Genomic DNA, 27,226 nt, shown 5'->3' on the forward strand with positions numbered 1-27,226 from the left:
CAACATTTTTTTTTGTTTCCTTACTTTTTTTAATGGTTTAAATTGCCTACGCTGGTTTGAAAATAGGCTATTTTCACTTTATATTTAGAATTTACTTGGACAAGTTAAATTTCATTGCAGTGTCACGGTGACCATAAATTATAATTTGATTTGAAACTAAGGGTTATTGAGTGTAACTCCCCTCTAGCTAAGATGTCTATCATGACACATACAATTTTGAATTATATAAGCGATAATTAGATTATGACATGACATGTACTGTAATGTCTTCATAGTTGTCGGGAACTATGCTGAAGAAGGTTGTCAAAATGAAAATCAGAAAAAGTTTTATTATTTTTATATCAAATTTACTAAAAAATCCTTAACACATTTTACAACTAAAAATAATCTACTTAAGGGTATTTTACAGTAAAATAAAGTTGGCAATGTAACAATAGCTTAATTAGGCTAAAATAGGTAACTCAGTAGGTCGTCAGGTTGTTCTCCCAAATATGGGGAAAACCCAGGCAGTATATCTGAATAAAAATAAAGTCTATAAACCATTGTTTAGTAACACAACGCAATAAGTTAACTAGTTATATGCTAAGGCAACGTACCAATCACCATTTTCAACAATAATTTCGATATTAGACCATTATCATTGAAATAGATGATTTAACAAAATTTGAGCCTGAACGTTCTATCTACAAAATCACAATATTTTACAACTATATTTTAGGGATGATAACATTGATAATATACAAAATTCAGACTGTACACCAATTGTTTTGTAAGGAAAACTCATAGCCATCCCCAAATATTTTGAAGTCATTCATTAACTTAAATAGGTTGAATCAACCCCATCTAGCGGCGATCGTGTAAAGCGATCGTAATAGTTCCAACGCTCTTGTGTCAGCGGGTGTTTTGGGTTCATCATTGGGAGGAGCAACCCTAGCCTCCGCGATGGGGTTGTCAACTACCGGAGACTTGGTAGTCTTTTGTTCGACTGGGGTTGTTCTTACTAAGAACTTCTTGACACCTCTCCGACTGGTTGTAGTCGTTCTAGGAGCTTGTGTGGTTTCTGTGTAAAACTCGGTTGTCGTCTTTATATTCTCTGTAGTCGTCGTAGATGGGCTTGATAACGAGTTGATGGCGGACGGATCGAAATTTATGCTTTTTCCTCGTCTTTCGAATTGTTTGGGCCTTATTTCTTCCAGGGCGGCTACTTTATCGCTCCTCTTATAATTTTTCACTTCAATATCAGCGACTGTCGTAGAAAGGTCCTCCGCGCTTTCTTCCTTCGTAATTTCGTCCATATCTTTCTGTGATACCGCCATTAGAGCTTCGAGTAGCGCTTTCTTAGAAGCTTCCGCCGTTGTATTATGGTCATCATCACAAGTTTGCACCAATAAAAGGATTAGTCTTCTCACTGTTTTTGACTTAGTTTTTTTCATCACGTTCATGAGTTTTTCCGTTGTTGTAGCGTTCATTCCACCCATGATTTCCTTAGCTTTCTCTACTACAGTATCAGCAATAGTGGTTATATCTTGTGCAGGTTCTGTAGAAGTAGGGTTTTTAATCAATTTTCCTGCTCTTTCTTCTTTAACATTTCTTGGTGTAGTATATTCGTAAAAGACTGACGAAGAGACCGCTTGTTCGCTTGTTTTCGTGTCAGTTGCTGGCGTCGTTAGAGTGTTTTGAGCCCAAGCGTTTGTTTGTCTTGCCAATTGTGATACTCCTTGTTCTTGAGCCGAAGGACTCAGACCATCATTTAAAGTTATCGGGTCTATAACAGTGCTTTGCCAATACTCGAAAGTAGTGGGCCAGTTGAAATCAGATGTTTTGTCGCTCTGTGGGGAAGTGAATATGTCAGAAGTTGGCGTAACTGTATAAACTTCTTCTTTTACCGTGGTGCTGGGTTGAGCTGTAGTTCGTACTGTCGTTGATATGTCAGACACTGTGGGTGCTTCCAATTCTTCGGAAGGTTTCTTAACAGTTGTTTTAGATTCCTCTAAGTTGATTTGTTTACCTTGACGCAAGTTATTTTGTGGTGTTACAAATGATTGGCTGTGAGCTCTTTGTAATTCTTCTTCGTTTTCTAATTCAATGCTACTATCGGCTTCAGTGAAGTACACCGGTGTAGTTTCAGGAATACCTGTGGTTGTCCTAATCTTTTTGCTTTCGAAATTATTGTCCGAATCGGTGATTGGTGCAATGGTTGCATCAGAAATGTCGACCCCCCAAGCAGAAGGTAAATTTGTCACTTCAACGTACTCAGTCAAAGGTTTCGCATTAGTTTGTAAGACCTCTTTACCATAAGGAGAATTGTTAGAGTTGTTTTGGAATCCACCATATCTTTGTCCCAAGTAGTTATCTTCTGTTGTGGTTACTGTATAATCAGTGCTGTTGTTTGCCAAAGTGTTTACGTTAGATGCAATCGTATTAGTAAATGAGAAGGGAGTGGTGTTACGAGCAATCGGCGTAGAGGCAGTAGTGTAAGACGCCGAAATTCTTCCGCAACATCTGAATGGATTTCTAGGTGTCGTTGGTTGCACGGTCGTCGATATAAATTCAGTATTAATTGTGCTGGGTGTGGTCACTGCGTCGTCGGATACCGTCGGATAATCTGTGGCAATGTTCAGAGCTTTGCCGTCTCGTAGAGATACAAATGGCGATCTAATTTTATTGTCATCGGAAAATCCTAATATCTCATCATCATCTTCGTTAACTGTAGTGGTTGGCTCAGTGTTGTAAGATTCTTCAGTCGTTAAAAGCATGTCACCGAAAGATGGGTGGGTTGGACGAATATCCGAGAGCACTTTTCTAAATTGAACTGGGTCTTGCAAATAAGCTGATAATGCATGTGTGAATACTTGTGCTAATTCCCTAATTTGAGGCGAGGTAGAGAGAGGATTTTGACTTTGCTGCATAGCCAGATCATCGGCCAATTCATTGTACGTACCATTGGGATCTAGTTTAATTTCTTCCAATAATTCCGATGTTTCTGTACCGTGGCCAAAAAGTTTGCTGTATTTATTAATAGTGTGCTGGCTGAATAGAGCTGGTAAAGCGTCCTCCATGGCGCCATAGTCATCAAATGTCGGTGTGCTGGCTTCGCTAGCCTCTTCCGGAGATGCAGTCGTGGACAGGTTATCTAAGGCCGTTGCGTAGTAGATCGCCAGAGTATGTAAAGTTTTTGGAGTTAAAGACGGTGGGACGAGAAGACCTGGTCTATTTGGGAGATCGCCGTAATATTTCTCAGTGAGCGTAGTTGGAACGGTTGGTTCAGTTGGCTGGAATGTTTCTAAATTCAGTTTCTTCAGTAATCTTTCCCTTCGCTCTTGATATGACGGTTCCGTAGTTATCTGGTTGAAATTAACAGTCGAGATCCTGTCGCTGGCGGTCTCGCCATAGTACTGATTGCTTGTTGTTTGTGGGATTTTGGTTACGGATTCGAAATTATTTTTAGTTCCTATGGACACTGTGTTTTCTACATTTGGAGTAAACTGATCGATTCTGTCTGTAACTTGAGCAACCTTTTCCGTAGTACTGGTCGCTAAAGTCTTATTTCTTTCCTTTTCAAGATATTCCTTTAGAGAAGATATTCCAGGTCTAGTGTAAGGTTCGCGTCTATCATTGAATGTAGTAGAATAACTCTTCGTGTAGGGTAAGAGAGTTGGTCGTTTTGTAGTAATAGTGACTTCTTTAGCAGCCTGATGGTTTAAAGTTTTATCTCTGAAATCGTACAACGTAGTCAAAGTGGGATTGCTTTTAGGTTTGCTAAGTTTGAGCGGTTGGTGGTTGGGAAGATTTGGCGTATAAACTGGATATGGGCGGTAGTTCTTATTGTATGCATCTTGTAAATATTGTCTGTTTTTGTTGTTAGTGAACGAAGCCGTCTCTGCTGCGACTTGCATCTCCTTGAGGCTATTGTAGTCTCCTGCGGCCTTATCGGTTCTATAAGTCGATGATTCCGTGTAAGTAGGCAGGGTTGTCCTCGCAGGCGCGTTACCAAAGTTATTGGCTATCAACTGCACGAGATTTCTCCTTCTTTTGTCGATATTTGTCGTGGTTTCAGTCTTCGACGTTGGGTTCACTTCAGCGAAGAAAGCATGGAAGCTCCTTGCGGTTGCTTTAGGTGCCTCAGTTTGTAATCTCTGCCTGTGTCTTAGCAGTCTCTCCGTTGTACTAGGGACGTTCACCGACGACCTCCTAGATTCCGCTCTAGCGCTGTTGTCAGCAATTTGCTGGAGGTCAATATTCTTGCTAAGACTTTGGGTTATCTTTTGAGATTTCTTTTGCTCATTGGAGTAGTACTCGGCGCTGGACTCATAGAGCGCGGGCGCGGACGCGCAGTCCACCTTGAACCACCAGTCACAGATGAGGTGCGACTGGCTAAAGATGGTGCCGTTCGGGCAGAGGAAGGATATCTTGCGGGACGTGTCGCAGATGTGGAATACCTGTAAGAAGAAATAATAAACGTGAAGATGAATAGTAGAGGTAGTTCAGAAGTTTCTGTTAGGGTTAGTTTTGTCATGTTCGTCTGTTAGTCCGTCTGACCATCCGAGGCTTTGCTCCGTGATCGTTGGTTAGTGCTAGAAAGCTGAAATTTGGCATGGGTATATAAATCAGTTACGCCGACAAAGTCGTAAAATAAAAACTAGAAAAAATGTTGTTTTAGGGTAAATCCCCTACACGACCGGTGTCGTTGTATAGGTCTTTCAAAACGAATATGGGTCTACAAGAAGCATTTTTTGATAAACATAATATTTTGGGAAATCACCGCTCTGAAAGAAAAAAAATGTGCTTCTCTAACTTTTAGACCATGGGTCCCAAAAATTGGAAAAAAGAAAGTAAAGCTTAATAAAGACTTCCAAATTAAACTTTACGAACATGATCGGTTAAGACGTTTTTGCTAAAAGTATAAGTGCCACAAAGGTACTCCCTTTTGCTAGCTATGTATAGGATACCCACTAATAGCCCCCATTAAAGGCAGCTTATGTTGACGGACAGGTAACTCTACGGAACCCTACATGAGCATGTCCCGACATGCTCTTGGCCAGTTTTTATTTGAAGCTCACGATCATAACTTCTCATGGAGTTGGTGAGGGCTTTCCTACGTGATAAAAATATGATTTTCGGTGCGTATCGCTTTAATTCGTCTCTCAGTTTTTGATAGGACTAGGAAAGCGTGAACACTGATTGAATGTTTACCTGGCAGTCGGTCTCCAGGTCGGCGTAGTAGCCAGTCGGCACGTTCTTACAGTTGAAGCCGGTGTTCGGGATGCTCGGGTATGCTGGAAAGTCAACGCCCGCCTTGCCGATTACTCCTGTAAGTATACATATTTTTTTAGAGAATTAGGTAGTTAGGTAGAAGCTAAAACGGGGTATAAAGATCTCATCGTTAACTTTACACACTTTTATAAACTAAAAAAAAGTGCCACCATCAATGTGCCTGCTCTTCTTGAGCCGACTGGCATTATCAGGGATGATGGCAAGAGGCCTGATGGGGTGTTCTTGGTTCCTTGGAGCTTGGTACGGATGTTGCTGTGGGATGCTACCTGCGTAGACACACTGGCACCATCCCACCTCCAACGGACTAATGTAAAAGCGGGCGCAGCGGCGGAAAGCGCCGAAATTTTGAAATGTAATAAATATAAGAGCCTAGGAAGAGAGTACCGTTTTGTACCATTTGGTGTTGAAATTCTAGGTCCATGGGGTCCCAGCGCGCACAAGTTTTTTGGAGAAATCGCGAAACGTCTGGTTGACGTAACTGGTGACCGAAGAGCTGGCGGCTTCCTCGCACAACGTATCAGTATTGCGATACTACAAGGAAATGCCGCCAGCATCCTTGGTACAATGTCTCAAGGGCCAATCATCTGTATATATCCATTATGTATATTGTTATTGTAAATAAATATATGTATGAAAAAACATGTAATTCGAATAAGTATTTAAAATAATTAATTGTAAACGATAGCTATTAGTTCCACGTACTATTATTATTAATTCATTTATTCATGTAAAACAATTACATAGTTACACATTACAATAAATGCGCCAAACTATTGCAATAAGTCAGTAATGGTCATCAAACTATAATAGGGGCCCGCTGCTGGACGTTTAGGGATCTTATCATTTTACCCCAGCAGATGGTGGCGTTGGTTAAGCCTGGATATAGTATTTTCTCCTACGTAGGGTTTCAGGTGAAAAAAAAATCGTTGAGAAACAGCTCTGAAACTCGTTAGGTGTGTAGTGAAAACATACCTTGATGTTCCACCAAATCCAAATCAGGTTGCGAGTCAGCTGGGATGAGCCGCTTGACCAAGGTCCGACCTTCGCGATGCTCAAATCCAGCAGCGCCCATCGCTTGTGCGAGAGCTGTCAGGGTTTCGGCGCTTGGAGCCGCTGATGGTAGCTCAGCTCGGGCCGTATCCTGAAAATCATCGTAATTATCATCAATTTATGTGGAAGAATGGTCTACAACTAGCCTTTGACTCCTGTATGTGTGGGTTTATTTCATTTCCACGGTGCACGCTTGCCCCCTTGTGGCCTTGAACTTTGAATTTCAGATGTGTGAAGGATTTTTTTTCGCTGCATGCAAAGGCAATTTACGGTAGGTGCGACAGAGTGCAACAAGCGGAAAGACGGACTCATGTTCCCGTTCTTCTCCAGTGCAGCGAAGGAAAAATACAATTTTACTGAATGAAACGATACTCCTTAGGTACAGAACGAAACAGAATTCTTAGTCTTAATATTTGCGCATAGGTACAAGTACTTAATGTGTTGTATTGTAATAGATTGGCGTACCTTTCTCCGTTGCGCTCGTCGTGCCCCATCGCAACTGCTGACGGCTGAAAAATAAAATATAAGCACGTTTAGTAAGTTTTCTTTCGGACGGACAGACAGATGAACATGGCGAAACTGTAAGGGTTCCTAGTTGACTACGGAACCCTAAAAAGTTACATGATTACTATACGCTCACGCCTCAAATATATCCAGCACATCTATAACCATTCAACCGGCCATGACTCACTCAAAACCTAAACCAAGTCGAGATATGTAGACAATGTCCTAATAAATTACTCTAAGTCATTGACAACATTAACAGATAGACAAGAAGAACAAAGAAGCAGGCGTGACGGACCTGGCGAAAGTGCAGTCACGATATTACATGTGTAGCGTTCAGGATGACACAAACAGGTACTTTTTTACACTTTTAACTCACGACTGCTGGTTGAAATACATATCACTTTACATAACCGGTGTCCTTGCGGAGACGTTAATAGGGTTGTTTCCATCTACAAATTTTAGGGCAGAATTGTATCCCAATAAATTCTTTTGGATTATAAGAACATGTTAAACTACTTTTAGCGGCCCTGTAATGACCATAATTTTGTAAATATTGAATTTAAAATACCTTTTGGCACACGTCACGTGATCAAACTCGAAACTTCATTGAAGATTCTGATGACGTCACAACTCTCGGATTGACACTGTTGACAGTTAGGCGATAAACAACAAATTACAAATGTCAGTTGACAATTCGTATCTTCTACGTGCGTACCTATGTAGTTATGTGTCAAACCGTAAACTGTGACGTGACACAATTTTCAAACAGCGTTTTGGGCGCGAAAGCATCTGTCAAAATATATTTTGTTAATTTAACATATTTAAAACCGTTTTTGGAATAAAAGTTGAATTTTAGGGCAACTTTTAGTTAATATAGAACGTAATACGAGCGTTTCCAAAAATTCGTCGCACGCTCTTACCGCTAGGCCACCAGCACAACATAAACATTTAATTTTCATACAAATAATCACTAATTTTTTGATGGGATACTCTTTACGACAATAGGAAGTGTGTGAGGTTGTAGCTTTGTCGCGTGCGTATATACGGTCGTGCGTCAAAGTTTATCCGCGACTAATTGCGGCCCATTGTCGCCGTCGTGCACGGCAGCCGCAGCCGCGAGCGCGGTGCAGGCGCCTTTCCGGACGTGGCAATGACATTTATTTGCGGACAAGAATAAGTAGGTAATGTACTAATTTTTCAGAGTTATTTTTAGTGTCTTTGTTTGATTTTTTTACTGAGTAGGTAATTTAAACATAATGCATCGTGCAAGAAGAAAAACTTGAAAGTGGTTAATTCTTTAACTTGCAATTCAGGATTATATTAAGTCAGTATTCGTGGCATTGCAATACTTGTAATAAAAATAGGCTTTACGATAGTGCTAAACGTATACAGCCCGCCTTATGTAGCCTAATGAATCATGACCCTTTGAAATTTTTACTTGATTCAGGAGTGACATGTATTGTCTGACTAAAGTCAGTTTCTTGAAAAACATAGGTACCTATACTCCAGATTTTATGTAAAACCTCGGCGGGTAATTTTTTCAACAGTCATAATATTCGCGGGAGGAATTTATCTAATATCACACAATATGTACAAATTAAGGTGCAAGGCGGACTTGTTGCCAAAAAAGGTAAGTACCTAAAACCAATATGATATACCTATATGGCAAACATGTTAAAATTCAAACAAAGAACACATGTCGTCAAAAGTGAAATACTTTCGTTGAAGAGTTCCGTTCTGGTGGTCATCAACAGCATGGTACTTTTTTGAATGCAAATGCCATGGATTTTTTCTATTGTATATGGCATTTATTTCATTTACTCTTATAGTTTAGTGGGTCAACTTGTAAAAAACAGAAATTAGTATATTTTCATCGAAAATAATTTAATTTTTTCTTTGAAGGGAATGCTTGATTTTTGATGAAAATACAGGAATCGCTATATGTATATTTATATTATGCTTATAAGATTTGAGAAGTTCCCTCAATTCCTCATCTATCCCTAATTCAGAACTAAATCAGTTCAAAATAAACAAAATCAGTACCCCTAATGTAAATTTGATCGACATCATAACGTGACGAACGCGTTTGCGTTAAGTCTCATTTTGTATAGGATTTAGAGTTTCCAAAACGTCCCGCTTGGCGCGCTCTTTCTAAATCCAATACAAAATGAGACTAAACGCGAACGCGTACGTCACGTTTCGAAATCGAATTTATTTACACTAGGGGTACAGTTCACACCTGACGGAGTTCTGAGTTAGGTAACAAGCATACAAAAAAAATTAATAACTTCCTCTTTTTTGAAGGTGGTTAATAAATGTATTTAATGTTTCAAATAAATACTCCCACTTTATAGTAAACTAGGCATGATTTATTTTACCACGACCTTATAGATCTAACGTCAATCGAAAATCAATATCATTTCGCTGACAAAAGAGTAGGCTAAACGCACTTGTCAACAGATATGATCCAATAACATTGAGGAGGTCAGGACCCCGGCTTTCTTGAAAAACGTTAGTGCAGTCTTAGAAAGCGGCAGGTTATTGTGTGTGTTCATTATTTGGCGATTAAAATCACCGCTATACATAGATCATTCTGAGCTGTGAACATGATTAGTATTTGTTAGGAGAAAGTTAGGATCGATCTGAATGCGACTAAGGTGATTGTAGGACAACAATGGCACACAGCTGTCTAAATTGAACGTATAGTGTCAAACGAATCTTTTAAGCATCATTTATTGCGTCTAGCCGACTTAATGATATAAATACGATCATAGATAATGGTTACATGCCTACACCTATTATTATTTATGCATATCGAATGGCTACATATCTCTATCTGTGATGCGTGGTGGTCATTTAAGACAAATGATTAGGTCGTTTAATGCGTTAGGTAAGTAATTATTTTATGTTCTAGATTAAATCGCGCCTCTGTAGACAATAGGTGCCTGCCAAGCTCCCGAATCCCTGTATACGACATTGTGTATTTTTTTGCTGTTTTAAATTATTTTAGAGTGTAAATTCAATATGGGCAAATATTTAAACGGTGGTTAGTATAGGACCTAAGAAGCGTATTGAGATAAATTTTGCTTGGAAATACAATGAAAGCATTACCCATACAAAATAATTTGACCTGCAATGTAAAGCAATTCATAAGTTACAAGATACGAGCTTTTTAAAGAAACTATCAACGCTTATTGGCAGTAACTATAAGTCTCGTAGTGTAATTTCTCGGTAAATTTATAAAATATATATTACGGGGTCATAATTAAGTGTAACCTAAAAAAAATCTTAATTAATGATCCGGATATACTCTGTCTGGTTTGATTTATTGCTCGTATTGGATTTACACACTGTATATAATATATACCAAGGACCAAGATATATTGGAGGCTAAGATTTATTTTGGGTCATCGCGCCAGCCAAGTAAGTTAGTATATAATATATTTAAATACTTCATCAATGGCAACAGCATCCTTGTCGGATGATTGTTGCAACGTCATTATCTTCGGTTGTGCCGGTTAATGCAGCTTCGCTTATGGCTTAGCAACCCAATGGCAGAGCCACATTTTTTCCCACGGAACCCAGACCCATCGGATTCATAGATCGATAAGGAGTTAAATACTATATCAGTCTGAAAAAAAAACAGGCTCAACCATTTAACAGTCAGCTTAGCTAATAGTTTGATGATCAAATCTTAGTATATTATGTGTCTGAAAAAATAGTTCAATATAAAAAAGGTCAGCAGATAACATGCATATACATGTATTCTACTACCAACCAAAAGGACAGAGAAATTTAAATAAGTTTCGGCGCCATATACCGAATCTATTTTCTTAAATTTAACCGATATTTACGAGTACCAACACTTTCTATGCTATTTATACTGTGCATACAATAGTAGGTAAGTAGTACATAGTAGCCGTAGTGTTTAATAGCTACGATCACTACGCGATTTTATTGCTATGCCTAATTAAGTGCTTTAATATTTTTAAACTGAGTCTCTATTGTTCTATAAGATATAAGAAAACAAACCCATAATTACGTGTGAAATTTCGATATCAATAGGTATTTAAATCCGCAGTACTAGGTTGTTATTAGCACATTCTCCTCAAGTAAGATAAATAAACAATGTAAAGGCTCGCAAAGCGCCTAAGGCTGTGAAATAATGGGCATCAACGATAAAACAAGCGTAGGTACGGTACAGCGAGTCTTATCTGGTAATTTATATACAAGTGTTAAAGTTTTTTCAAATCATCGCTTTAAGTTGTACACCCCTATGTTTATTATAACATTAAAGTCTGCAGAAATGTATTTAGTTCGAAAAATGAAAATACTTATTAACTAGTTTTTTTAAAAATAATTCAGTTATTTTTATTGTAAACAGCATTTAGTACTTATTAAGTACAAATATTGGGAAATTGTAACTTGCTTTATTTAAATGTTCTGTCCCAGACAGTATAAAATGAATGGCTTAAGGGCTTAAAAGATGAATACCTACCGGAGATCTGGTTTATGATTTTGTTGTTTATGTAGAATGTTTTATTTTGATGATCATTGAATTGAAAACATATTGCTTAAGCTTACGCACCTGGTGCTTAACCAAGATGCCAATCGTTTGCGCTACGACAACGAATCGCTATCTGTCTCTCTATCGCACTAATATGTAAGAGTGATAGAAAGTCAAAGCGTTTCGTTGTCGTAGCGCAATTGATTGGCATCTTGGCTAGGCCCCCTGGACAGGCGGTGGCAGGCGAATAGGTACTTGCTCTAGCAAATGTGCAAATGTATGAGAGCGGTGAACAGCGTACTAATAATCAGATAAAAAAAATCATATACTGTTTGTTGCTGAATGCAACTTCCCAAGTAGGATAAATATTAAATTACATGGAATCAAATACGAGCTTTGTACCAATCTTCTGCAGAACACAAGAATGATTTAATTGTCTCTCGGACAGGGCAAAGGCGAAAGTTGCTAGTCGTTCATTAGTTTTGACGATTTATAATGAAACGCCATTGTCTTATTGATACATTATTGGCATTATATTATGTGGTGATCGCCTTTTGTTTGATTTAGATCATCTTGATGGTGTTTACACAGAGGCCTATCATCGATTATGCGGCGAGGCAACATATTGATCGAACATTATTGTTCCTGCTAAGCAGTATTTATTTGGTACCTGTTGTAATTGTGAAAGTAACGTTCATGAGATAACTAAATCTGATAGCAGAAGCCGTAAGTATAACTAGCAGAACGAATGACTAAGGATTTTAAAGATGTAAGAATTTGAACTTTCGATCTTATTATTATGCGATGTCATTTATGAATTATGATCATTGGATTTATAGTTCATGGATTGTGTCATTTATGTCTCTATTGAGTTACATGCTTAATGTCGTTGGAGATGACTCCATAGATACCCAGACATTTGACGCGTCTTTATCTAGCTCATTATTAAATCGTAGTGAACACAATGCAGCTATTGACAAATTATATTTATTACTTCATAGCATTGTACCCGATTTTACATAATAATCGTAACTGAATTTGCAAATATCACTCGTAAATAAAAAAATCCGCAAATGCATATATTTTTTTTTCATATAATTAATCACCTGTCAACAATCTGTCCAACAGTTAAAAAAAGCAGTCAGAAACAATTTGAATAACAATTCCAATGTTTGTGGTTTACTAGTCACACTCGCTTAGCGTTTGACCCGTGATCGCGAGAGGCAGTTTAATGAGCTGTCATATTTGTCAACATGTCAAGATTGTTGACGGTTTGACGAAAGGTTTGGGTGTTAGCTAAGCAAGATATTTAAAAGCAAAACCAATTTGGTAATAAAGTAATAAGATAACCTAGGGATATTCAGTACAGTTTTCGTCTTATGGTTGGGTCCGTATATCCGATGAAAATGTACGATAAAATTATTCACGTCTAGTAATTTTTGCATAAACACTTTCAGAAATTCAATCGCGGCTAACACTGTGAAATACATTGAAATACATTGATGTAAGGTGAAATAGAAAACAGTAATACTTAATAAGGAAACCACAATACATCTCGCTCCATAACTGATTCAGTTTCGTCACATTATGACGTTACATGATAGAAGACGCATTGTAACGGGTATTCATGCTGTCTGCGGTATTCAGGAGCAATATTGAATACCAATTCAATAATCATATCAATGCGATGCAAGAGCGCTCACAAGCAAGCAAGCATCAACAGCAAGGGCAATTCGATATCAATATAATGCTGATACATATTTGAGAATAAAGCTGCGGTTTGCGGTTCAGTTACGCCTTCGAAGCAGTCATTAATAAGATATGACCGATTTTATGAGCGTAGGTACGCTATGCAAGTTATACCAAAACTCTTACTTTTTAGGGTTCCGTACCTCAAAAGGAAAAAAACAGAACCCTTATAGAATCACTTTCGTGTCCGTCCAACAGTCTATCTCTCTATCAAGACCCTTTATCTCGGGAACGCGTGGAGGTATCAAGTTGAAATTGAAACCATAAGATACAGGTCTCTTGAAGCTGTGAAAAAATCATGCTTTTAAGTTAACGTAAAAAAAAGAAAAGATTCGGCCGTTTATCCCGCAAAATACGATTATTTTGATATTCTTAAAGGGGGGAAAAATATATAGGGTGCTTCCCGTTGACCTGGAACTATGAAATTTGGCAAGTATAATATCGTCGTACACTACAAGTAGGTACAGGGAAAAATATCAAAACTATAAATTTGTAAAAACTAAAAATAATAAAAACAAAATAAAGAATAAGTTAAATTTGTATGAAACCCTCGGCGGGCGAGTCCAACTCGCATATGTCCGGTTTTTTTTGCAAGTATTTTATGTATGATGAAAATTTCCTTAAGCGAGAAAGACGCGACTATTAAAAACTGTTAGTTTTGGAATGAACGAATACCGTGTAGTAAAACCCTCTCAGGAAGATGAATAGAAATATTTTATTCGTTAATAGATAGTCTGCATACACGTAATTCACATTATATACGAATTTAGTTTTAGATGCATACCTACACTAATAATAAGACTGACATTTCGGGAGTAGTTTAGTTACAGTTACGCAAAAGTGCGTTACCATTACCATAACCACATCCGTAAAATTACAAACTATTTATTTAAATTAGATGTGTATAGGTATGGTATATGGTATGGATGGTGCGATGGACGGTAAGACGTGGGTATATCTTGTATAATCTAATGGCAAGTCGAATCTGAGTAAGTATTAGTTTTTTCTTCATTAGCATGTGTAATCAACTTGCAAAGCTGTTGGGCATGGAGTTTTTGCGATGCCATGCCACCTGCCTGCTAGGTATACTTTTGTGAAATATGAATGTCAAAACAAGATCATCGTGGCAATGTGCAAGCGTGGAATTGGTCCTCTGGCGCAAGACGGTCCGGAGACGGCATCCATAATTATTGTGATCCAAGATCATTGATCCTCGGGCTCTAATGATCGAGTTTTGCAACTGTACTGGCGTTGGCTAACTTTCTTATCGATATTATAATTTTGTTATGTTAAGAAATGCGAGTTCATGATGTCTTTGGAGCTTTGACTTTTTAGGTCCCAGATTATTTAGAACATCAGCACGAGTAAGATTATCGAAATTACGTCGTTTATCGCCGAGAGTAAAGTTCTGTTTCTGTTACAAATGTAAGTTATATTATCTTTGATTCTGTCCCAGCACAGCCGAAATTACTAATAAATATAAAAACGAATAAAACCTATGTATTTATCCATCGGTGGCGCAATGGTATTTTCTCCAGCACGATAATGCCAAAAGAGGCTCATAGGCCAGGCAATACGTTGGTCACTTACAAATAGCCAGCAAGGTGAATATCAGCACAGCTCGCGTCATCTCGCAACAGTTCCACCTCCGCCGCATATTATTCTGAAACAATAAATCATTATTTAGCATTATTTTGTTTATCTACTGATGAATTACGGATTATACAGGTATTAGGTAATATGGTAGTTCGTAACGAGCCCACGAAAGAGGTCTTTAGTGGCGCCTAATGGAAGATAACATATCGTCAGGTGACAAGCAAAACTCACTAAGTACTAATAAATAATTAAATAAAAATCAACCTTATTTTAGGAATATTATGGTTCATTATGGCTATGAACTTGTGGTGGTAATTAATGAGTTTTGCTTGTCACCTGACGATATATTCAACAGACATTTTGTCGCGTGCGTGCATTGTGCGTGTAAAGATGACATTCGGATTTCACCAGCTCTAGGTTAATATTGCGCCATTACTGCGGCGGCGTTGTTGTCGCCGCTGTCAATATCCTTGATAAAACGAGTGACTCATTGTATATAAAGACGAATACGGCGACATCGACTCTGTCGCAGTAATGTGGCAACAATAATAATGGAGCTGCATTTGACATCCGAACTTACCATTTACAAACTAAGTTGAATGTTACGATCTGAGCAAGGGTATTAAATGCAGCAATGTAGAGTAGAGGAAGTCGTGTTTTTGAACACTATATTAATATGAATAATGTGACCTTTTAACATTTGAGGCATACTTTCTGATTTTTATTTATGACCCTTGTTGTTAATAAATCTAGTTCGGAGACAATTCGATTTGCACAGCACGGCTTCGCACGACAGGCGAGTTATGTCTCATCTGGGTTTGAACATGCATGTAGTGCAAGTATACAGTATGATTAAGTTATTTGATATTTTATTATTCTTTTGAATACAATTGATGTGGTGATTCACCATTCTCATCAGACGACCAGTCTCGCCTAGTGGGTAGTCCCTATTACCCTGCCTCCTGCCTATGAAGCCGATGGTCCTGGGTTCGAATCCCGGTAAGGGCGTTTATTTGTGTAATGATCACAGACATTTGTTCACCACAGATTTCAGTTTTTGTATATTATATATATCGTTGTCTGATAAGCCTTGTCAACACAAGCCTTCTTGGTTTACCGTGGGACTTAGTCGATTTGTATAAGAATGTCCCTATAATATTTATTTATTTATTTATTTATTTATTCTAAAATCAAACCGCATTTTGGGTAACTTAGTACAGGTAATAGTTATTACCTATCAATATCGTAAAAGTATAGCTACCTGTTTATCATTATATCACTAACAGACCAATTCGAACGTACACGGACATCGAAAACCGATGACCTGTCTGGCCTAGTGGGTAGTAATCCTGCCTATGAAGCCGATGGTCCCGGGTTCAAATCCTGGTAAGGGCATTTATTTGTGTGATGAGCATAGATATTTGTTCCTGAGTCATGGGTGTTTTCTATGTATTTAAGTATTTATAAATATTTATATATTATATATATCGTTGTCTAAGTACTGACAACACAAGCCTTGTTGAGCTTACTGTGGGACTTAGTCAATTTGTGTCGTATAATATTTAGAAATTTAAATTTAAAATATTGGAATCATATCAGTTAGCTGTGTTGTTATAAATGTTTAGGCACGCTGTAGGTACTTAAATACCAAATATTAGGTACGCCTTATTACAACTTTTATTGCAGAATATATTGGTTTATATCTTAAAATTTACTATCTACACCGGGGCTCTCAATTTTTTTCACTCCGCGGCGTACTTGCAAAGTTTAAAATTAAATATCGCCCTAAACTAGCACCTAGAGCACAGAAAGAAGCTTTAGATACAAATTATATTACAACATATTTACCCCATGACTGTAAACAGGCAATGGGATTTTCGCAACTGTCAACTTATCACCCCATATAGAAAAGGCTGCGCGCGCGCTGCCGCGCCGCACGGAAGTCGTGCGACGGCTTCCCTGTCTCCGTACAATTAATATCTCGCATATCCGAGCTTTCCCTTTGACATTCGAACTCGGCCCGTTCCTGCTTGGAATATCTTACATCGTAAATATACACTTGTTGAATAAATATGAAGACATATTTTACCTTTAAATCGAACGACTATTAACATTCACTAACAATATATATAGCTTTCTCTTTCACGACAATATTATTATAGGAAGCGGCTGTAGACAATAGGACAAGCGATAGTGAAATAGTTATATCACATATTTATGGTACTTCAAAACTGTTTCTAAAATTTCATTGGTTACGACACAGCCTATTAAAAAATACTAACTACTATTAATAAATAATAAATCAATATTATAGGACATTGTTACACAAATTGACTAAGTCCCACAGTAAGCTCAATAAGGCTCGTGTTGAGGGTACTTAGACAACGATATATATAATATATAAATATCTATAAATACTTAGATACATAGAAAACACCCATGACTCAGGAACAAATATCCATGCTCATCACACAAATACATGCCCTTACCAGGATTTGAACCCGGGACCATCAGCTTCGTAGGCAGGGTCACTACCCACTAGGCCAAACCGGTCGTCATAATACTATTGCCATTCCTGACGGATGATTGTTACATGTCTGAATAGGTAACCATGAGAACTATTTTTAACCTATCGTATTTTCTAGAACAGAAAATTACCAGCTCATCTTCCTACTTTTATGGCAGTTATATAACAATCGTGCTGGCTCAGGTCGCAAATCAATTGGTAGTTGGCGATCGGTTGTTCGTAAAACGAGCGGTTATCCAAGCATAACTCGGGATGGCGTGTGGTCTGTATTTCGTGATCTGCATGGCTACTGGTTATATGTTAATCGGAAGCACAGGTCCGTCTTAAGTAGGTGCATGGAACGTTTTCTACAGTGAGAGATGGTGATACCGTTATGGTGAGACTTTATCTGTCTGTCTGTCGGGTATATCGCTAAATATCTTGAGAACTGCAGCTTACGTTATCGATTTGAAATTTGGTACAGTTTAAACAAGGCTAACCCAGACGCATGAAAAGTGTTTTGAAAAATTAAAACTACTATCATTTAACTAGAACAAATCAAATTATCTTCAAAATAATCTCCTTCAGCTTTAGTACGCAAACGCACGTTCTTTAAAATGTCCATGATCAATAATAGTAAAAAAAATTGTTAACATGTTTTTGGGCTATCCTGTAGGATCTAAAGAAATATAATACTTTTTAGTAGGTATTGTATTTCGTTTGGCAGAATAGTCCGCCTATGCAGCGTTTAGTGAGTCAGACCGCAGCACGGGCAGGAGACTTCCTCGGCTCATCGCTTGCAAAACCCGGCGCTTCCCATGCTAGCCGCTTTCGACTGTCACGAGGCGATCGAGATCGGGAGATCGAGGGTGATTGGGCCGGGGCCGAGACTTTCTTACTTCATACTGTTTCCGTGACATAATATGGATAAATAATAGAGGACTTACTCTAGATAATATCGAGTATATTAATGAGTGTTTTATATGGGTCATTATGTATTGCGCGTTATGATAATAAAACATTTTGTGAATATTGTTGTAGGTATGCTTTTTTTATGATATAGAAGGCAAACGAGCAGACGAATCGCCTGATGGTAAGCTATTATCGTCGTCTATGGACACCCGCTACACCAGACCACACCATGCTATATGAAAGATAAAAATAAAACCGTTAACATTCATCTTAGTGAAAGTTTGTCTAATTATAATTAACCTATTAGTTCGTATTAACAATATCTCTTAGCATTAGTTTTGTTTTCAAAAATTATAAGAATATCGAAATTTGAAACACAAAAATTCTGCAACAAAATTACTTTAGCGTGTCTTGTGTGTGACATCCGCTTCAAACGAAATTCCTTTTTTTTAAAGTTTTGTATGCAATTATTACTTTGCTACCTTAATATGTCTCTCAACTTGAATTCAAAACATCTCGCTTATTCAATTTAAATGCTATGACAATGTAAGCTTTATTATTTATTTGGATACATTTTTAATATCTACAGAAACTCCATAACCAGTATAATCTACATTTTATTATAGGTAGGTATATTATAATTTCCATTCTTTATCTTTATTTGAACAATAGTTAAATGTGTATTATACAGACATGTGAATTTGTCTAGCATTTTAATTGACATCTATTCACTTTACTCGACTATAATACCTTGTAGCTAGTTATTATGCAAATCCGATCAGTATCGTCGACTTCATGTAATTTGGTAACAATGTGCGCAATTTTAAATTACATATTTGTGTGATTTTAGTGTCTATAAACAGTGAAAGTTCAACGTTTAGTCCATTTCCTGGTTGTGTAAGATTGTTTAAGAGTGTATCATTTTAATATCCATTGTTTTATAACACGATGTTAATTATTGTTAAGAGGCTGTTTCAGGCATGGGTTCTTAAAGTGGTTCAAAACTGTATAGACTTGGAGTACGTAAATTTACCTAGAATTTATGTACGAATGAACTGCCTATTCAGTTAGATAGCTTCAAAATATATAAAATAGTGTAGCTAAAACATTACACTTTTAAGCAATATTTGTCAGAATACGATTCTCACATTGCTCTTATGTCAAATGGACAACAGCGCCACAGTTAATAATATAAAAAACCGGCCAAGAGCATGTCGGGCCATGCTCAGAGTAGGGTTCCGTAGTTACTCTTCTGTCACAATAAGCTAAACTGGAGCTTAAAGTATGGTAGATTGTTAACCAAGGGATGAACTGTGGGTGTACGTCTTTTTACTATGAAGGGGAAACTTTTTGCGATAACTCAAAAACAGCTGAACTGATCATGTCCGCTATAGTTTTCATTTAATGTCTTTCTTAAGCTCTACTTCCACGACTTTTTTCATATTTTTTGGACCTATGGTTCAAAAGTTAGAGGGGGGGACACATTTTTTTTTTCGGAGCGATTATATCCGAATATATTCACTTTATCGAAAAATGTTTGTTGAAGACCCCTATTAGTTTCCAACGATACCCCACACTCTAGGGTTGAAGTGAAAAAAAATTTTCACCCCCACTTTACGTGTAGGGGAGGTACCCTAAAAAAAAATTAAATTTTTAGATTTTATTATACGACTTTGTCGGCTTTATTGATTTATATATCCATGCCAAATGTCAGCTTTCTAGCACTAACGACCATGGAGCAAAGCCTCGGACAGACAGACAGACAGACAGACAGACGGACATGGCGAAACTATAAGGGTTTCTAGTTGACTACGGAACCCTAAAAGGAATTAAATGGTATCAATGCCATATAAAATATGGCGCCAACTGCATTAAAGTTAGATAAAAATCCAAAACATGAGTATAATCTGAGGTTTCTTGAGGGAAACAAAAAGGCGTCAAGTTTTAATAACCAAAACTTTCAATTTCACGTAATGAATGTATTGAAACAAGTAAACCCACTGCTTGAGGCACTCTACTGGGCCACTGGGGACTGCTGGCAGCGAAGAGCTTAGTCATAAGACACCTCTATTAGTTTATATGTAAATTACCAATTTACTCCTGAAATGGGTGCTCTCGAGTGCAGTTGGTTTCCAAGTGCAATCCGTACCTGGGTTGTGACTACGTGTAAACTGTAGCGTAGACAGCATATATCTAAGTAGTCAAAGCTGCGGTAGATTGACGATAATTCTGCGCGTGAGTGAGAGCTGTTATCGGCCGCGATGGGATCGTGCGACGCCAGCATAGCCCGAAGCTGTTCTTTTGAGTTTCTTAGCGACTGAAAGGATCACATTAACCAATATAAGTGCGCTTTCCGATAAAGTATAATTGATATTAATTGTGAGGTCTCATTACTCTGGCTTGTTTGAGAAACAAACTCGTTCGCGCTAGGGCAACCGATGGGAGTATCGGGCGGGAACGAAAGCTACGTTTTAATTACATTAGACGGCTCCCGCAAGCTTTGCGAGGTTACATCGCATGTACGCCGGTTGTGTAATTGGTAGGACTGGTGCGTAAAAGTATGTACCAACTTATGAAAGTCTAAGAATTTAAATAATAATCCTTACGTATATCGAGTTCAAGATTTAAATAAAAATAAACACTTATCTCATCGTGGTGATGGTGATTTGACGGTGACTGGGAAGTTGAGTTTCCTCTTTAATTCAAATTCAAAGTTAGAAAAAGTTGTAAAGTCAATAAAGACCTATCAATATACTAAGTTGCAAGGTACTTACATTGAAATTACATTATATCTAAGGCATTAATCTCAGACTCGGACATAAGCTAGATCTCAAATCCAATATTCATTGTTACAAAATAGGTTGTATCTCAATAACAATTTGTCGCCAGTTAAGTCTTTCTGTGCGCAATGGCAAATATTACGAGCAGTGCAATTAGCGGGTGTGCAGTGTAGGCGCTTATTATGACTCGAACCGTCGGTCAACTCGTTGGGCGACCGACACAGTTAAAATATTACAGCCGTAATATTTAAATGTAGGTAATAGTCTGCGGATATAGTAAGAAAGGCTTTCCTATATCTTAATATTTCAAAACCATTAATTTCTCATAGGTAGTTACTTAGATAGATTTTCATGCAAATGCGATAAATAGTTACCCTTTTTCACGATTATCATGAGAGATGAAACCCGAATTAAATGAAAAACGACGTGTTTTATTGCTTAAAAAAACACAATATATGGTCACGATATTTTCTTTACTTGAAACGCTTGCATCAAATAAATTCAAATTATGGTGTAATATTACCGCTCCTATAATAAGTAAGTGTACTGGTTGTATTACTAGTATCGTGAGCAAGGCGATACAGATCTGTTTGATCGGTGGACAGACGACAATTTCAAAATAAACTCGAGGTTCTCTGCTGTACTTCTCTGCCAAATGAAATCATAAGGAATACGAAATAATTGCACGGAGAATGGTAAGTATTTTCAAAAGCCCTTTTTATTTACATGTCGATAACGAAATGATCGTTGTCGTTTATTCAAGCCAGTTTAGTAATATAATACCATAGTAGTAAGCTAATAAAACATGATTAAGCTTAAAGTGAGTTAAAAAAATGGAAACAATTTTAAAGGCAAAACTGACCCAAATGTGATTTCAGGTCAAGGAGCAAGTCATCTCTAAACCGCTTAAACATTCCTTTAAGTCAAAACAATGATGCTAATCTTTAGACCAACTCATTCACTACTTGTTAAGAAAACGCAGTGTTATTTGCGAACTAGGTATGATAAGTATCTACTTTTAAGAGTTTGCTTACATATGTAAATTAGAAAGTATACATATATTGAAATCTTCCAGAATTCATTAAAAATGAACATGTAAATATACTGCTATCATCAGGTGAATACTCAGTAGGTATAATACACATACCATACACACACCTTAACCGTAGGTATGTATGCCATACTTAAACAATATAAACTTATAAAGCACTCATACACAAGCCTTCCTTCATGAGCTTACTGCGGGACTTAGTCAATCTGTGTTAAAAACGTGTTATAATACTTACTTAATACTTATATCTTAATTTCTGTTTTAGGATGTTATAGGTAAACCATGGCCTTTACCAAACTATAGGTACCTAGTTTGATAAAGGCCCCCGGCATCGGTAGCATAAATCTTTGGCAGCAACGGCCTCAAGGATGCAATGCTTTTTGAACAGGTAACGATGCGTGACGCGAGATCGCAAATCAATGCTTTTAAAAACGAATTTAAAATCAATTTATAAATCGAATTATAAAGTATAACGTTATATCAATGCTTACAAGTAAAGTTTTTCAATTAATTTATTCAACTAATAACTTTTAGTTAGGTACTTGTACAAGGAAGATCGAAAACTGTACAGTAGTTTTATTGTCGCAAGTTCCTACCTATGTTACCACATTAAATTTGATCATAAGTAAATTAAATAAGATAAATTAGTTAAATTATGGATACTCTTACAACGGTAACCTACTGTATAACCGAAATTATATACATACATGCACGGAAAGTTTGAACTGATTTCTACACTATTTAGGACTGCTTAACACTGGCCTTCAAGATCTCACTATATGATTTAATAATAGCACCTCTTTAATATTTAAAATAATTACCTATGCCTTACGTAACAACCAGACGTCAACCCATCACCACTAACCTACGATCATAACCAATAATTATCACGTCATTTGTCAGTTTGTTTACGCGAGATGTGACGAAAGTTCGTGCTATGAAATATGTATCAGTTGGGATTGTTCACGATTTTTCGCTGGGAGATGTCGTAAGGTCGAAGGGTTTGCTTTCTCTTCATTTGCGAAGGCAAATATGCGCAATGTGATTGGTGCTTCGGATCGTCGTTAACATTACGAGTGGTCTAAAATTTGTTCTGACTTGGAGACTGTCTAAGCAGATGGTGGAGGTGTTATAGTGTGCAAAATGCGCGCCTGTATTAAAAATTATGCATTTTTGAAGTGCATTTTCCTTGGATGCTACTTTGCGTAAGCGGCGATTATCGGTTACCATTCATTATGTTTAAGTACAGACTAAAACAGAATACCTACAGACTTAGTTAGGTGACCATTTCCATTATGGAGGCTAACAACTTTAACACGTCGTATTAAGGTTAGTTTTGTAACGGATTAGTTTCTCGACTTACGTCATTGAAAGCAAAATTATGGTTGTTTCCATACAATATGACGTTATAATGAATAGCTGAAGGTAACGGTGTGCAAAGTGTAATTTGGGATGAAACAATGAGCTCACACCCTTGAAAACGATTTGACCCATGCAAATCACATATTTTGAGGGTACTTTAACCTTAGATTAATAAATACAATGGTAATGTTTAAGTAAATATGAATAGACTTTATCTCACTTAATCTGATGCAGGTATCATGATTTATGAACTAGTGAGCATAATTATGTTTAAAGTTAATACAAGGGAAGTGATCGAAACTTCAGTTAACTCTAGTAATGAATCATGCTGCACAAATCGAAAAAAATAAAATAAAATATAAAATTCTGCGGTTACCTATGCTTAAGTGACTACATATTACGACAGCGATGAAGCTAATGACATCTCAAACAGGAACTTTTTTCGTCCTTTAGCCACATTTTGCAAGGTAAATATCTAGGTTACACTGAACTACTTTCACTATAGAACCAATCTATAGAAAAAAATGTTTTTTCGAGATTTTGGTGTTGGCCCCAAAGAAAAAAATTGTATGACCTAGGTACTTAATTAGGTACCTCGCAAAATAATAATCAATCAAACGGTTTAAATTAATCCAAAAATATAAATATAACCCTCCTACGGCGGTCGGGTGATAAAGCGACCGGTCCGGCCCGAGAAGTACACTGGAATCATGCCAGTTTAATTGAAAATTATCCTAGTAAAATAAAATTTTAGAAAATTTTATTGTCTTTACATACTGTGGCCATTTCATCATGGTTAAACATAGTAATAACTCATTTCAATTTGAGCCAGTATATGCAAATGTGCGTTACAGTTGGACGCAGTGGAGCCGCGAACAATCGCCCAACTTGTCTCGCGATCGCTCCACAAACGCGTCTGATGATCTAGCGCTAGGGTTGCCCAAAATATCATCATGTTTTTAAAACTCTGATGATATTCTGAGCAATCATTTCATGAATAGATTTTGAATTTTGACTCAATAGGCACAGTTAGCATATCAGGGAAAACAAGCGTATCATGGTATGCGTCAAAAGTATATACCTACGATACTCATTCCATTCTCATTAGCTATGCTTAACCAAAAAAAGATAATGAGTATGTCTTTAAATGTATAACAATTAGCCTGTGACAGATACTTTTGGGTAGTTGTTTCATCCGTATGTACTAAGTACCAAGTTAGTATACATTAAAGTAAATAAATTTATGGTTCTTAATATTTTTTTAATACAACATTAATTTATTTATAAATGAAATATAAAAACTTCACATAATGTTTCAAAGTATGTCACAATTTAAGGTTTTGTTTTGTTAGTGAACAAAACCAAACCTTAAATTATATAAAAAATCTTATCTCTCATCTTATTTAGTATAAGTTTGCGGTAGATTCAATTCGTAAACGTTAAGTAGTTTTTGCCTCTCAAAACGACACAAAAGACGGAAGATCTTGACTTCTTTTGATCTTGATTAATCTCCTCGGCGTTCGATAGTTTTAAGAGCAATTCCTAGCTGAGCAACTTTTCAAATCTCGAATTTTTGAAGCTATGTTTCTGTCGCGCTGCGGTGGGCGGGAGCGAGAGCTATCTAAGTGTGAGTGCGCGCACACAGATGCGAGACGCGAGCGCCCGCTCATTGCGCGCCGTTCCGTTGACATTGCCGGCGAGCCGGCCGGAATTCATCCTGCCCGACGCAGGTTGTTTTTGATGTTATCACATAATATTGTTTTTAATTATTATATTATACTGTATCTATTAATTACTATTTAAATAAAGACTGCACAAAAGATGATGTCCTTGCTTCGGTCGTCGTACCTATCCGTGACAATAAGTTGGGTGTGATCATGGTGTGTTGTGAAATTTTGTAAGTAGGCATGGTTAACCTACAATCTAAATAGTAGTAGTAATACGATGGGGCTAAACTTGTGCCGTCTTATTGAAGAACGTATCGCAATGACAATCTGGGTAAGGTATGTTGGGTAATGCCGGACAATTTTGGAACCAATTGAGAGAACTCGCGAATTTTTTTTTCTAGATCGTGTCAGATTCTTAAAGTACGGAGCAAATCGTTAAATAATAACATTAATAACCGTAGATTCGGCCTGAATTTTGGTATTCGTCAATATATAAAGGTTTTAGTTTTGTACATGTGTAAAGATGAGACATACTCTTTTTAGGGTAACGAGTGTTTTGCCATCAAGGGGTAACATCGGAATAAAAGTTGCTTTTAATGGAAAGAAAATAAGGTATCACAAAGAAATAGGTCCGGTGTTTAGCCTTCTCCTACGTATATAAATTGCAGCCAACAATACAAACTTAAAAGTTGTCATCGAATGTTCTATTTTTCGTATTTTTGTATCCGATCTTAACCCTGATACAAAAATTTGGTAAAATTGTGGCTCTCAAACTTTGATACTTATGTCATAAGGCAATTTGATAAGTAAACAATGTGCTAACAATTGCGATTTTGACGGTAATATATAGTTTATATACAATATATAGGAATATATAACATTATGAATAAAGATAAGTCTTGCTCTTGACATACGAGGTATATCCTTATGCAACCTTCTTAATGTTGTAAAAATTTTATTAATCTTATATCTGGTGATGTAGTTTGCATAATCGAAAGTCAGCTTTACGCAAAAGTATGTTATCGGATCCCATTAATAAATGTTAACTACATTTCTTAGTTTCGCCCCCCTGATCGTATGTTACTATTACTTAATTCCTTTTTGAAAGTTGAAAACAAAATTTAAATTTTGAAACTTTTAGGTCCTATATTTTTAATCCATATAGTATTTAAAAATTCATTTTTATGCGAAAAATTGCTTATATGCTATCTATTTTACTAGATTTTGTTATAAAATTCAACATGCATAATCATCCCTATACAATACAAATATTCTTTATTACATACCTCAATAAAAGAAAACAATACAAAAGAAAACAGAAACATAAGCACAGGTAAACAACATGCGGTCTAATCGCTAAAAAGAAATCTCCAGGCAACCTTTGGGTAGCGGATATTAAAAAAATTACATTGTCAGTAAGTAGGTGTACATACATATACATACAAAATAGACTGCCAAAATGTTTTCCTTTTGATTTACCGTCGCGTTGGTACTGGATAATAATAACGGTCCGAAAGTGTGATCAAGAAAACAATAAATGTGATAATTAAGTAGGCGTAGGTAAATTGAAAGTTTGAAAATCACTGCTGTTTTTAAATGGGTAAAGATCGTATTGTTTCTTTCCGATCTTTACCTGGAAGGGTCAAAATCGGATATCGGTCTACAGCAATCTGAGGTCTGTTTTTGATTGGATTGTTTTATAAATAAACATCTGAAACGAAATTATAATAACGAAATAGAATTTATTCTAGAAACAATCTAGACTAGTATTTTTTATACATTTTTTTTTGTATGACTATATTTTGTGAAAGTTTTAGTATTAAATTTGATCTATGAATTATATTCATTTGTATTATATATGGAATAATATTTACAATATCAATAAATTGCTCTGATAATTAGATTAAGATAATTATATGTAATACTGTCTTACTATTCATAAGTGCTTGTTGCTAGGCCTACATGAATAAAGTATATTTGAATTGAATTGAATATACATTAACACAATTTCATCACAATACACAAAATAAATTACAGGGCGAAGATCGGAGAAATTTACCTTGCTCTATGTGATTGCGCATAGCACAAGCCCGAGATCCCTGAGCGGCGCGGGGGCAGTCGAGGCAATGAAATGGCGTCTTACACAATGTTGCCAACATTAAAAAATAAAGCCAAATTAGGGAGAAATTAATTTGCTACGTTCTTCACCCACATCCGGTATTACACCCACATCCGGTATTACACCCACATCCGGTATTATCCCAA

The 27,226-nt window shown here is 36.8% G+C and overlaps 1 protein-coding gene and 1 long non-coding RNA gene across 5 annotated transcripts in view; one reads left to right on the top strand and one right to left on the bottom strand.

The window, feature by feature from the left end:
* Positions 1–323: 323 nt before the first annotated feature.
* Positions 324–27,226, bottom strand: part of LOC133534414 (mucin-2) — a 76,596-nt gene continuing 49,693 nt past the window's right edge. For 2 of the 4 annotated variants that reach the window (XM_061873511.1, XM_061873512.1), the window contains 5 exons: positions 14,678–14,750; positions 6,790–6,833; positions 6,247–6,415; positions 5,194–5,309; positions 324–4,439 (listed from right to left, as the gene is read on the bottom strand). In XM_061873511.1, coding sequence (XP_061729495.1) covers positions 834–4,439; positions 5,194–5,309; positions 6,247–6,415; positions 6,790–6,833; positions 14,678–14,750 — 4,008 coding nt within the window. In that variant the 3' untranslated portion in view covers positions 324–833. Of the gene's footprint in view, positions 4,440–5,193; positions 5,310–6,246; positions 6,416–6,789; positions 6,834–7,126; positions 7,265–7,399; positions 7,417–14,677; positions 14,751–27,226 lie in introns of those variants that run through there. The other 2 variants (XM_061873514.1, XM_061873513.1) reach the window with 2 other exon arrangements.
* LOC133534416 (uncharacterized) lies at positions 10,332–13,132 on the top strand. Its single transcript, XR_009802023.1, has 2 exons — positions 10,332–12,817; positions 12,848–13,132. It is a non-coding gene; the product is annotated as an uncharacterized LOC133534416 (long non-coding RNA).

This window comes from Cydia pomonella, chromosome 2, assembly GCF_033807575.1.
Source record: "Cydia pomonella isolate Wapato2018A chromosome 2, ilCydPomo1, whole genome shotgun sequence".
Classification (NCBI taxonomy): domain Eukaryota; kingdom Metazoa; phylum Arthropoda; class Insecta; order Lepidoptera; family Tortricidae; genus Cydia; species Cydia pomonella.